Raw genomic sequence first — 14719 nt, 5'->3', positions numbered from 1 at the left:
ATATTCATCGCAGGTAAGTGATCGAAATTAATTCGAAAAAATTCAAATTTTTTATTTCACTTGGAAAATTTACTATACCTACATCGCACCACCCTTGCAACTGTCCTTTTCTTTACACCTAGGTTATATAGCTCGTATGCGATCAATGTCACCAAAGTGCAAATCTAACCCGGTATTTATATTATTCGAACGCATAGACTAAGGCAGAATAGATATTTTGGAAATTAGTTCACTGAAGTTACCCCATCAAAAAGGTTCATAACAAGAAATCTGTTAGCTGTTGGTGAAATCGAAGGTTTCTTTTTTTTGCAAATTAATCAACTATAAAAAGTTGAGAAGTGAATAAATTCATAATATTTCAAAAAATTGTAACAGTGTTATTATAAAAGTGTATTGTATTTATTTTGAATAAAAATAAATAAAGTTAATATAATTTTAAACCATCGGAATGGAGAATCCAAAGCGACAACAGCCTAAAAAGAGCAGTAAGGATTTGTGAAAAAATAGTTTTAGACGAAAAACTCCATTAATTCATAAAATCGAACGTTTTGCATAGCAATATTATAAGAAACAAATATTTTTACAGTAACAACTAAATCACATATCACAAAGTTATATCGATGAAGATTTTGTCAAAAAATTTATCTCAATTTTAAGATTATTGAATGAAAATGTGTTATTAAAAGGAAGGAACACTGAGCTATTTTTCTTCAAATTAGGATGAAAAAAGTTTTGCGTACGATAGCTGTTCAAAATTAGCAGCGTCATGGTTCAACGCAATTGAAACGTCTGAATTCAAAAGACTTACTGAGGTTTCATAAAATTGAATAAAATATTCGAATGCTTTTGTTTAAATTTTTAAAAATATGTACATAATAGTGCCAACTTAAAAAGCTCAGATTCTCTTTTTATATAATTGAATTCCCCCCTCCCCTCTAATTATCGGACGATTGCACTTACGACCCTACTTTCCAAAGTCATGAAAACACTCATTAATACCTCCTCTTACCTTTTCATATTCGTTTAAGACTCACATCCCTCTTCTTCGGATGTGATAAGCTCATCAAATTCCGACCTATACGGTATTTAATAACAAGAGCAGTATAACTCGCTTTAACGATAGAAGACAGCATTGGGTTTTCGAAGCATTAAATTCCACGGGGTTTTTTATTCCCTATTGTACAATGCTGTGTAGGTTGGAAATTAATGAGCTTATCATATTTTGCCGTTGCAGTTCCAAATCCAAAGGGAAAGGGAAGGGTTGTGAGTCCGGAAACGAATATGAAAAGCTAAGAGTGCTTTCGTCAGCGAAACAATGAATTGGATTAGAAGTTGCAGACAGGAGATCATTTATAAAAATAAAGAAAAGGGTCGAAGACAAAACGGAGCCCTGGGGTACACCAGCATTTATATTATGGGTTTCAGACTTCAATACGCCCAAAACAACTTGTATTGAACGGTTCGAGAAAAAAATTCTTATCTAACGAAGAAGAGATTCGTCAATACCAAAAGCACGAATTTTCGATAAAAGAGCAAAATGCCAGACTTTCTCAAATGCTTTTGAAATATCAAGTGCAATAATCTTGCTTTCTCCAAAACGATGTAAAGATTTGTTCCAATGTTCGGTGAGATGAGCCATGAGATCACCAGGGATTGGCTGAACAAATGCAGTTTTCCATCTACTCGGAACGAGCCCAAAAGACTAGGATAGGTGGAAAAGCTTACGCAGTGGCAACACCTCTTCAGAATAATAGCGGGGATACCAGCTAGGCTAGCGGATTTATGAATGTTGAGATCTTTAAGGACCCTCGCCACACTTCGAGTACGAAAAAAGATTGGTTCCATAGAATCATTTACATGTTCAAAAACTGGGGACCATGATACTATCTGGTAAGGTGGAATTTTCGGCATACTGCCTTGCAAATAAGTTGACTTTATCAGCAGAGCTAACTAAAGGAGTGTCATTGACAAAAAGCGTAGGAACCGAGGAAGAAGAAGAATTCCTCATGTTTTTCCACGAATGATCAAAAATTCTTACTGCCTTTGGGATTTTGCAATATTTTTCGCCGTAATTTGTAGTCATGTAAAAATTTGGTCCTTCCAATATAGGCACTGGCTTGCTTAAACCTTTTCCGGTTTCCCTCAGTTGGGTTGGCTTTAAAACAATCTAAGCTCAACTCTTTCTTCTTGACAATCTCTTTGCAGCTCGAATCGAACCATTATTTAACCTTGGGTTTTATACTTTTAACCCTACTCGGGATAAAGGTTTCCATTCCCAGATGAATCATACTAGAAATCATATCTGCACTGGAGTCTGCGTAGCTACCGAAGAAGCATAGGGACCAGTTAAATATCCTGATGAAATTATTGAGACCGTCCCAGTTGGCTTCTCGTACTGCCAAAAGGTTCTCTTTGGAGCTTTTTTTATTTACTTGTTTTTACATTATTGCATTAATAGCACAGATAATAATACATAAATGCACTTATAGACTTTGTCATCCACTTTCATATCCGTCGATAAAAGGTTCTTGCTCCTCAATAATTAATACCTCGAATTCGAATAGGATTGTGACGTAAGGTTGCAATAAATGAATCAGACGAAATTAAAAGACGATTGAAAAGATCTGTATTTGTATCTACTCTCAACGTTTTTTCTAGTAACAAGCTCTATAAATTTCCTCGTGTCCTTATTTCTGGCTTCTTGAGCTAAATGGCATTATATACCAAGGGTATTCATTTAAATATAAAGTTCTTGTTGCAATAATAGAACCTTCAAAAGCATCTTCCTTTCTTGGAAATCCACTTCCTAAAGCTTCCAAAATAATGTGAAATCACTCAATTAATTCTTTGTTTAGACCTGTAATTTCTGAACTCTTTTCAGCTGCTCGAAAGAACCGTCTGGCAGTATTACCATCATTCTAATTACCTGCTTGTTGCGTTGGCATGTCTACAAACAACCCCATTTCACTTCTAAACCTCTGTTAAATATTTTTTTTTTACTTTAGCCACTTTGGCTTTATTTTTCGGTCTTCGAGCTTGCTAGGTCATAATAGGAAGCTTATACGCTACATGTAATAAGCACTATATAAAACGGATCCATGAATGTTGCGGAGACATTCCAAAGGTCAGAGATCTTTGATCAACGACAGTTTTATTTAATATCACGGAAGTTTTATTTAACTCACTTTTTTCGCTCCACACATGAAGCACGTTTGAGAAGACGAAGTCATAGATGAAAGTGCAGTACATATTTTACCGTCTATCATTGTAAGCATAAACGAAGATTCGACAAGAAAATTTTGTTCGCAATTTCGGATAGGAACTGGAGAAAAATCTGTTATTTCTTGCTGGATTGAATTAACTTCTTGAGAGATTAATTCAGTAGACTCTTTGGCAAAAACAAATTTGATTGGACGACAATATCTTGTAGATGAAGGAGATGTATTTTGCCAAACAATTATTATTCCTTTTGAAGAACTAAAATTCATTTGAATAGGCACCATTGGAATACTTAATAAACTTTCATCCGTATGGCCCTCCGCCAAAACAAATTTCTGTTTATACTGCTTTTGCTGAGCCCCACCGCATCCCCACTTTATCAAAATATTAATACGATTTTCGGCAGTTTTCAATTCGTCTACTCCGAATAGTTCACCAAGTCGTATAGTCAATTTTTTGTTCATTTACCAACCACCCAATGTCACCTAAAAAAAAAACGATATATGTATAAACATAGCTTAAGCATTTAAATTTTCTTTTTCTTTGAATTTGTAGGTCCATCACGAATTCCAGATGTCCATGATCCTGTTTTTCTTGAAATCTATAACAAGTCAATAAAAGATCCCGAAGAATTTTGGGGTGAAGCTGCCAATGCCTTGGATTGGCATACAAAATGGGAAAAAGTTATGGACAACAGCAACCCACCATACACAAAATGGTATTCTGGGGGCTACATAAATGCATGTTACAATGCTGTAGATAGACACCTAGCTGAAGGTCGTGGAAATCAAGTGGCTCTTATTCATGACAGTCCACTAACTAATACCATCAGGCAAGTGACCTATCAGGAATTGTATGATGAGGTAAGTGATATACATATATCCTACATACGTTCTCAAATTACAAAAAAAAATATTAAAATAATTTTAATTTATTAAAGATAACTTTACTGGCTGGTGGAATGCATAAATTAGGTGTGAACAAAGGTGATCGAGTTGTCATTTATATGCCATTGATTCCAGAAGCTATTATAGCTATGTTGGCCACTGCTCGTCTTGGAGCAGTACACTCAGTTGTCTTTGGAGGTGAGTTCTTTTTAACTTACCATATGAAGTTCTTGTAATGGGTCCGATTTGTCGAATTGAGAATTTTGAAATATCCCGACTCAAGGTCTCTAGAGTAAAAATAAAATTATTTTAGAACGATGTCTGTGCGTACGTTCGCTACTTTTTCTTCGTTGTCCAAAGCTTAAGAACCAGAAGAAAATCGACTTCAAATAAATTTTTGTTATACAAATAATAATGCACAAAGATGCAGAAAAGGCTCTCAAGAAAATTGAGTGGTTTTTTTTTTTACAATAACACTTTAAAAAAAAGGTGAACATTTTGATTAACCCTATCTCACGAACCGATGACGGTAGAGACTTGAATTAAATTTCATATCATATATTGTAACTTGATACCAAACCAGTATATTTTTGGAAAAACATCCAAATAACGTTTTTTTATAATTCAAAAATCTGAACAAACAAATTGTCACCTCGAAAATTTTACGAAAAAAAATGATTTCATCTCCAAACCAATTTTGTGCAACGAAAAATAACAATTTTAACATCTGGTAAAATTTTGAAAAAAATAAAAACCTAAAAAAACATTACTCAAAGTTTGTAAAAATTGAATTTCGACTCAAATATCTTTTCAATAATTTGAGATTATGGCTTCAAACTTATTTTAACTTATAAGAAATATTGTTCTCAACATTCGAAAAATGTTTAAAAAAATCGAATTGACAGTTTTTTTTTTACAAAAAATAAAAAAACTAAACAAAAAACTTAATAAAAGTTGGTAAAAATTGGTTTTCGACTCAAATATCTTTTCAAAACTTTGAGAAATTGGCTTTAAACTACTTTTATCTTTTAGAAAATATTGTTGTCAATATTCAGTAAAATTTTGAGAAAATATAATTGACAGTTTGTTTTGCACAAAAAAATTAAAAAATACAATACTTTTAGTAAAAATGTTGGTAAGAAATTACTTTCGACTCAAATAGCTTTTCAAAAATCAAAAATATTGTCTTGAAACTTACTTTATTTCACAGGAAATATTGTTTTCGATATTCAGTTTTTTTTTAATAAAAATCCAACAGTCCATTTTTCCATAAAAAAAATAAAATCTACAAAAAAAAGTACGCAAATTTTTTAAAAATTAATGTTCGGTTCTTGATATCTCTCAAATTAATTTCATTCATGCAATTTGTAAAAATTTTGGAAATGCTAATAAAATTGGTGAAAATTTGTTTTCGACTAAAAATGTTTTTAAGAAAACTAGATTTTGAAACTTAATCAAAGATATTGTGGGAATTTTTAAAATTTTTAAGAATAATTCAACTGACAACTTTTTTAACCCAACACATAAACCTACAAACTTTTAAGCAAGACAAATCGACAGACAGGATAAGAAGTTATCTTTTTACTTTAATGACTTTAGGAGGTCCTTAACCGCTTGATATTTAGATTAATTAAGTTCCCATAGAAAGTTATTATAATCGGTCTGATTTTTCTAATTCAAATTTCAAAATTTCTCGACGTTTCAAAGTCCCTCGGCATGGAGAGAAGTTAAAGTTGTTTTTATACCTAAAGCAGGTAAATGCTCATAAGTCAATCCTAAAGATCTACGACCTATAAGTCTATCATCATTCTTTCTTAAGACCCTGGAAAGATTGATTGATACCCATTTAAGGGCACGTATCGATACAAGACTTCTGTCTTCGTCTCAACATGCCTACTGTAAAGGTAAATCAATGGAAACAGCGTTACACAATTTAGTACGCACCCTCGAATATTCCCTCCATCATAAAGAGTTCACTATGGTTGCTTTCCTTGACATCGAAGGTGCCTTTAACAACGTGGACACATCTGCAATCACATCTGCACTGACATCTCTAAATGTAGAGAGTTCGCTTCGGGAGTTAATTCATTTAATGCTTACTAGCAGAATAATTAACTCAAAACTGGGCAACCCTTCTAGCAGACGATTCGTTAGTAGAGGGACACCGCAAGGTGGTGTTCTATCCCCTCTACTCTGGAACCTAGTGGTGAATGAAATCCTAACTAGTCTGGATGTGGAGGGTTTCAGAGTGATAGCCTATGCGGACGACGTTGCTATAGCAGTTTAGGGAATCTTAATATCTTAATATCCTAAAAGAACGCTTACAAAATGCCTTAGACAGACTAATACTTTGGGCTGATCGGTGTGGACTGGGTGTTAACCCACACAAAACCGATCTGGTCTTATTTTTGAGGAGATACAAAATTCCATTTGTCAACCGTCCTTATATTAAAGGAATCCAATTAAAATTCTCAGACGAGGCTAAATACCTAGGTCTTGTCTTAGACAAAAAACTAAATTGGAAACGCAACGTACAGGAAAGAGTCAAAAAAGCTACTGTAGCTCTCTTTTCTTGCAAAAAAGCTATTGATAATAAATGGGGTTTACAACCCAGAATCACGCATTGGCTATACAGATCGGTAATCAGACCGATTTTAACGTACGGTGTGGCAGTATGGTGGACTGCTTTAGAGAAAGGTATAAACAGGGATAAGTTCAATAAAGTCCAACGTTCAGCCTGCCTATGTATAAGCGGATCGCTTCGCACGACTCCGTCTGCGGCACTGGACACCTTGCTCTACCTTACACCTCTTGACATATTTAGCAAACAAATAGCTGCAAGCTCTGATATTCGCCTCAATGCTTCGTCGCAGTGGACTAACAACAACATTGGCCACTCCGTAATTCTAAGGTACTTAGAATCAATTCCAAAGCACACAGACACCACCATCCCCCAACTACAATTCGACAGAAACTTCCAGATTTCTATACCTACCAGAGCTTTTTGGGAGGATAGGACATTCTTGGAGGATGAGTCAATCCACTTTTACACAGTTGGGTCAAAAACCAAAGAAGGGGTTGGTGGAGGTGTATACTCTGAACGACTGAAATTAAGTCTCTCATTCCGCCTTCCCAATCATTGTAGCGTGTTCAAGGCGGAACTTTTGGCGATTAAGGAAGTCTTGTCTTGGCTCAAAGTAAACGTGATACCAACATCTGATATCCGTATTTTCTCTGACAGCCAGGCCGCTATCAAATCTCTGGACTCTTTCTCTACAAACTCTATAACAGTCCATAACTGTCGATCATCTCAAATGGAGATGGCGCAACAGTTTAATATTCTGGGTGCCGGGCCATAGAGACATTCCAGGTAACTGTAAGGCAGATGAACTCGCTAGGAACGGTACAGTACAGCCCATGCTACTACGTTTGGCAAGTACAATCGCTACTTGTAAACTGTTGCCAATGCAAGACGCTGCGAGGAGGGCAGGCTCCAGGTGGAACAACATCACCACGTGTCAAGCCACAAAAAACATCTGGCCAACACTGGATTTAAAACGTTCAAGGTGCTTGCTCTCTCTAAGCAGATCGCATATAAGCTCGATAATAGGTGTCATAACCGGACACTGTCTAATAGGCAAGCACGCCACGAGACTAGGCGTATTCTCAAATGACTTTTGCAGAAGCTGTATGGACGACGAAGAGGAAGAAACGGTTCTTCATCTTCTCTGCACATGCCCTGCTCTAGCTCGAAAACGCAAGTATTACCTAGGAGAATTCTTCTTTAACGATCTAAATAATATCGGTATAATCAGCCTCTCACGTTTCGTAAGGGACTCAAGCTGGTTCCTTTGAGCTTATGAGGAAGCCTCAAGATTCATGTGGTATCACAATGGGCCATTAAACTGGCCTAAGTGTGTCCGTTTCCATCTTGGACAGCCACTATAACCTAAACTAACCTAAGATCCTAATAAGAGCCTAAAAAATAAGATTTTTTAGATAGATGTATGTGTGTGCGTGTATACGTACGTTTGTACGTCCGTTCGTTCGGAAAGCTTTTTCGTCGTCCATATCTCAGAACCAGTGTAGATATCAACTTAAAATAACATTTGTTATACGGATAATAATGCAGAAAGAAGCAGAAGTTATTTTACAAAAAATTGCTTGGGTGGTTTTTTACCATAGCAGTTTTAAACTTTTTGGGTTTAACCCAAAATATCTCTCGAACCAGTTACGCTAGCGACTTGAATTAAATTGTATATAACTTACATATATATATTGTGACTGATACCAAACTAATAAAAACTAAGGGTTTTGTTTATAAATACAAAATACTTGTCAACTCCAATACTTTACGAAGAAAAAACGATAATATCTCCAAAATAATTGTATGCAACGAATAACAACGTTTTTGATATCAGGTAAAACTTTGAGAAAAATCGAATCTACAGTTATGTACAAAAAATAAAAACCTAAAAAAACAATTGTATTTTTTCGACTTAAATATCTTTTTAAAAATTAAAGATATAAGCTTCTAAACTAATTTCATTTTATAAAGAATATAGTTTTTACCATTCGTTAAAATTTTGAGAAAAATCGAATTTGCATTTTTACAAAAAAATAAAACCTAAAGAACATTACTAAAATAAAATAAAAATTGATTTTCGATTCATTTATCTTTTCAAAAATTGAAAATATTGTGTTTAAGCTAATTTGTTTTGTTTGCGATATTCAGTAAAATGTTTATAAAAATCCAACAGCCAATTTTTCTCATACAAATTAAAATCGCAGAATTGGTAAAAATTGGTGTTCGATTCTTAATATCTCGTGAATTAATGAAGGTATTGACTTCAAACGATCTCGTTCTGTGCTTTATTTTCTTAGAAAAATCCAATCTGTAATTTGTTTACATAAAATATAAAAACTTTTATAAATTATTAATAAAATTTGGTAAAAATTGGTTTTCCACTAAAAATTTCTTTATTTTTATTTATTTAAAAAAAAAGAATTCAACTGACAACTTTTTTAACAAAACCTAAAGCAAAACAAATCGACAGGCGGAGCGTTTTGTGTTTCTTTTTCTCGTTATAAGATGCAAACATTAATAAAATTGAAATGGATCAAATGACAAGTTTAAGAAATTTTTGATCTGATAACCAGAACACGAACTCCGTTGTCAATGAGCAGAACGTAAATTAAGACCAAGTTATCTGGTAAAGTGTCATAAACTTCAAATTCGGAACTTTATTTTACGAACCTCTACTTTCTGTTAATCATGCAATAACTAAAAAAAACATAATTGTCCACAAAACACTCCTCAGGTAAGCTACAATTCAGTTATTTTTAGTTATTAAAAAAAATCAACTGACAACTTTTTTAACAAAGCCTAAAGCAAGTTGTCTTAGTTGGAAGGCAATTTATTGACAGCTGTCCAATCAGATACTAGAAACTTGCCCGACCTTCAAGTCCCTTTTGTCGTCTGAACCATCCCAACCAATAGATCTGTACAATAATTAGTGAGATATTCCTTCTCGGTTCTTTTAAGACATCAAATCAAAAAAATTGTTTGGGTTGTCAATTTCGTAAACAATTTTTTTTATGGATTTGACTAGACTTAATAATTTAAACTTGATTTTTTTTGCAGGTTTTGCTGCAAGTGAACTTCGTACGCGCATCGAACATGCTGAGCCCAAGGTCATTATAACTTCTAATTGTGGGGTCGAACCGGGAAAAATTATTCACTATTTAGACATTCTACATAACGCTGTGAATGCTTCTTCCTGGAAGCCCTTGTGCAATATTGTCTTTCAAAGAGACAACGTTGCATATACTGTTATCAATAGTAAGACAGACATCCTTTGGACTACAGTTCAAAATTTAGCTGATCCGATCGACTGTGTACCAGTTGAGGCAAATGATCCTCTTTACATTTTGTACACGTCTGGCACTACAGCAAGTCCAAAAGGTGTTCAACGTCCTATCGGTGGACATTTGGTAGCATTAACTTATACAATGAAAAAGCTCTACGGCCTTCAACCTGGAGATACATGCTGGTCTGCATCTGATCTTGGATGGGTTGTCGGGCACTCCTATATTTGCTATGGACCTCTTTTGTGCGGTGTAACGAGTGTAATGTATGAAGGAAAACCTGACCGTACTCCAGATCCAGGTCAATATTTTCGAATTATCGAACAGCATAAAGTCAATGCTTTGATGTCAGTGCCGACGGCTTTTCGCGTTATTCGACGAGCTGATCCTGAAATTAAATACGGCCGCAAGTATAGTTTGAAGTCCTTGCGAACGATATTTATAGCTGGTGAACATTGTGATATTGAAACCAAGACTTGGATGGAAAATATCTTCAAAGTTCCAATTCTGAACAATTGGTGGCAAACAGAAACTGGATCGGCAATAACGGCAACTTGTGTTGATTTCGGGCATAATCTCAGTCCTCCAAAATATACAACTGGTTTGCCATTCGTCGGATATGATAGTAAGTTCAGTGGTTTTGAAAATGGAGAAAATAAACGATTGATTTTGTTAAATATTGTTATCAATTTCAGTTCGTATACTGGAGTCTGATGGTACAGAATGTAAACCGATGCAGCTTGGAAGGATTGCATTGAAGCTACCTTTACCACCGGGCAATATGTCAACCTTGTATAGGAACGACGAGCTCTTCGAAGACATCTATTTTAAGAAGTTTCCGGTAAGTCTAATTCACAACACTAAATTAATAAAACTTCGTGTTTGGATTGTTTCACACGACTTATTATTAATGTATAAAGGAAATAACTTAAGATATTTGTTTAAGTTTTTTTGTTTTCAAAAACTTTTTGCTATCAAAGCTCAAAGCGTATTTGTTGTTTTTTAGAATTTCTACGACACCATGGATGCTGGTTACATTGACGAAAATGGATATGTTTATGTAACTGCTCGTGACGATGATGTTATCAATGTTGCTGGTCATCGTATTTCTACCTCCAGCCTAGAAGACGCCGTATTGCGTCATCCAGATATCGCTGATGCTGCTGTTTTTGGAGTTCCTGAAAACACCAAAGGTCAAGTGCCTTTATGTTTGTACATTACAAAGAATGGTAAGTAAAATTCTAGATGGAGACAATTTACCAAAAGAGATTTAGACGTTTTGTAAATTGTATTTAAAATTATTTAAGGTACAACTAAGCCTCGCGCTAAAATCTGTGGTGAAATTATATCAATAATTCGAGACGTAATTGGACCTATTGCTTCGTTTAGACTTGTTGCTCCTGTGAATGCATTACCAAGGACTCGTTCTGGTAAGTTAGTATAATCTTTGAACATTTACAGAAAACATGGTCATGGTTCTAAATCGGTGTGTTTTTTTTAAGGAAAAACGATGCGAAAAGCAATGGCTGATTTTGCTAAGAATAAGTTAGTTGTATTGCCAGCGACTATTGAAGATCCAAGCGTTTTTGTTGATATCCGTCGTGCTTTGCAGGAACTTGGCTATGCTATGAATACACCAGAACCTGTTGTATCAGTTAAAACATAGGAAATGTTTGGATTTTGTTTGTTTTTATTTATAATTGTAATAAATAATTTGTATTGTCAATAGGTTTCGATTAATGTTGATTTTTCTGAGATATTGTTTTATTAAAATAAATTAGTTATTACTATGTTGCATTTTCGTAGATAAGTAAGCTTATGTATGTATGTATAAATAAAAAGCAAAAACGTAAGTTTTTGAAAAAAAACTGCTATGGTTTTTATTTAATTAAACATGCATTTTATCATCAATTAGCGAATAGTAAGCATACAAGAATAATTTATGTTTCAAGTGATTTTAATATAACTTTACTATAAAGTTAACGCAGTTACGTAAAAAACAAACGTGTCCTTGCCTGCCTATAATTAAATTTTTAATCAAAAAGAACAATTTGCAAAAACAAGTCAGAAACAACTTTCCAATTTAATAAACAAAAATATAATTTTAGATTTCTCGCGGTCTTTGTTGCAGTTACTATTAACCTAGTGAAACGCATTTTTACATTCTATATCGTTTAATAAAACATCAAAAGCCTAGCTCAAAAAATACAAATCTTCACAACGATTGAACTCGAAAACTCAGAATTTACCTCTGTGTTAATTTTTTAAAGAATACCCTTGTTATAAATAATTATTTATTTTTTAAGCCAAATAAATAAAACAAGTCGAAATATAAATAGTCAGAAATAAGGTGAAAAAAAACTAAATTGAGCATAAATAAGTTGACATCTGTCAAAAACTCCAACAACGCAAAAAGTATCATCAGATTGGTAACCAGACATTTAAAAAAATAAATAAGCTGTTCTTTGTAATCAATCTTTTGAAACACTTTTAGAAAAATCATAAAACTGCTAAGATCACTAATTTTTTGTTTGCACAGTGTTTCATTTTTTTTAAATGAAAAACATTTATGGTTACATAAAATATCAAGGTTTAAGCAACCAAAAATGAAGACACAAAAGCAGTAAAAATGTTTGGTCATAATTTAATAACACTCTCGTTGTAAGACATCTCTTACTAGGTATTTCGTTGCCAGAGAGTGTTATGACTCCACCTGTATTATAGGGCATAAATGATTTTTTTGGGAACAATATTCCTTCGTACTCGTATGTTAGCTAGTCCAGTCCTTAAAGATCTTTTTTTTTACACTTCAGAATTTCAGAAAGTAGTAAGCTTATAGCAAGCGTCAAACTACGATCAGAGGCTCATCATAAGTGCATGTGTTAGTTGTTAGTAAAAAATAATACAAATATAGCCTAACACACGCACAAAATACAAAACAAAATTAGCATTTAACTATTACAGAACAAAAAATAAAATGCGAACGTTTACGATAGTGGAGCACTGGTTCTAAACAATGATTTTAATCCCACCTTATTTAAATTTAAATCTATCGATGAACAGTTTAAGTTATATAAAATGGTCATTCGACTTAAAGCTTCAATCTTCACATAGTTTGTTCTAAGGAAGTCAATATGTATAAAATCAAATGTGCGCAGGTGATGAGTGTTAAGTTCTACTTTTGTAGGTATGTATATAAGTATAATTAGAAGGTTTGATGAGATACTTATTTAGAGGCGTGTGATCGGCTTGACTTGCTGATGAAGAAGAGATTTACTTTAAGCTTTTTCAAGCTGATCCCAGCCATAGAGATAAGAGAAAGGAAAAAAAGGAAAGAAGCCATTTTATAACACTTCACTTTTGTTAACAAAACAGGGTTGGCTTAAGGCCGTTTATAACAATGAGTTCCGCCCCGGTAGTTCAAATGTACACAAGAAAGCAAATAAGGTGCATCAATTTCACCAATAATGAGTTGATGAAAAAATACTAAGTCATTATTAACACGCCTTTGATGGAGAGATTGCACTTGAAGAAGTAGAATACGATGTTCATATAGGGAGGCAGATCATAGAGATCTAAAATATGCTACGCTTTCACAAACAAATTGTTCAAACACTTTAGGAGTGCAAGAAAGCTTTGCAATGGGCCTGAAGTTGCTAATATCCGACTTGTTACCTTTCTTGAAAATTGGTGTTAGAAATGAATTCTTCCATATACTGGGAAATTTGCCTGTTTTCAGAGAAAGTTTGAATATAAACGTAAACGTAACTAAAGCATTACTACACGTTTTTAGTACTATTGGGGGAATACCATCAGGACCGGCTGATGTGACTACAGCTAGTTTGCGAAAAAGTGTGAAGTTTATGAAAATATACTTCATCAACTTCTTGACGGCTATTAACAAATGACTCACGGAAATTCGTTGCGAAAGCGTTACAGATATCAAAAGTTTTATCTAACGAAAGGTTCTTGTAAGTCAAGTTATTTTTTTTTCTTTGAGTTTACAAAATTCCAAAATTTTTTAGGATTCTCTTTCAAAGAGGTGCCCATCAGTAACATAACAAGCATATAAAAATAGATTTAAATTGGTTAAAGAGTTCAACATAAAAAGAGAAGTTGACTAGAGACAAAGTTTTGAGATACGTTTTCCATGCCTTATTTCTTTTGTTACGCAGTAAACGCAATTCTTTCGTGCACCAAGGATGGCTAAAGTTTGTATTTCTTGATTTCTTTATCGGTACATTTTTTTCAAAACAATAATTAAGGATCCTATAAAAAGTTGAAACTGCTTCGTCAATGTTAGAAAATCCTAGTGTATCAGCAATTCGAGAAATGGTTAAATCTTCTGACAACTGCTGGAAATTAGCTCTTCTGAAATCAAAATTATATAAGCAATCAAAAAAATTACTGTGATTAGTAAGGTGATTACTTAAGTCAACAGAAAATGTCCAAAGTGGGGTGTTATTTGTCAATATTAGTAATTCCTGATCTAGATTCTAGAAAAAGAGTACTAATAGCGTCAGAAGAAAAGACTAAATCGAGAATTCGATTTTGTAAGTCAGTAAGAAGGACTTTATCGAGAAGAGATAGTTCCATTTGTGAAGAAGAAGGAGAGGCTTCAAAGCAAGATTCATCTTCGGATGGAATCCAGTCAATGTGTAGTAAATTAAAGTCACCTAGAAGTAAGATATTGGTGTCAGAGCTGGACAAATTTATAAGATGATAAGCCTAATGCTAAGGAGAGA

The 14719-nt window shown here is 33.9% G+C and overlaps 1 protein-coding gene across 1 annotated transcript; it reads left to right on the top strand.

Moving 5' to 3' along the window:
• Positions 1-210: 210 nt before the first annotated feature.
• LOC129943009 (acyl-CoA synthetase short-chain family member 3, mitochondrial) lies at positions 211-11845 on the top strand. Its single transcript, XM_056052214.1, has 8 exons — positions 211-485; positions 3775-4082; positions 4160-4304; positions 9751-10599; positions 10670-10815; positions 10981-11203; positions 11282-11404; positions 11477-11845. Exons 1-8 carry the CDS (start codon positions 449-451, stop codon positions 11638-11640), a joined length of 1995 nt encoding a protein of 664 aa, XP_055908189.1. The 5' UTR covers positions 211-448; the 3' UTR covers positions 11641-11845.
• The last annotated feature ends 2874 nt before the right edge of the window (positions 11846-14719 follow it).

This window comes from Eupeodes corollae, chromosome 1 (genome assembly GCF_945859685.1).
Source record: "Eupeodes corollae chromosome 1, idEupCoro1.1, whole genome shotgun sequence".
NCBI classification, from domain to species: Eukaryota; Metazoa; Arthropoda; class Insecta; order Diptera; family Syrphidae; genus Eupeodes; species Eupeodes corollae.
Note: the sequence above shows the minus strand (reverse complement) of the source record. Positions and strands in the feature narration are given on the sequence as shown.

Coding starts and splice junctions, on each gene's coding strand:
- LOC129943009 (XM_056052214.1), top strand. CDS start 449: ATGGAGAATCCAAAGCGACAACAGCCTAAAAAGAGCA. Junction 11,204..11,281: donor TTTGTACATTACAAAGAATG/GTAAGTAAAATT, acceptor AAATTATTTAAG/GTACAACTAAGCCTCGCGCT. Junction 11,405..11,476: donor ATTACCAAGGACTCGTTCTG/GTAAGTTAGTAT, acceptor GTTTTTTTTAAG/GAAAAACGATGCGAAAAGCA.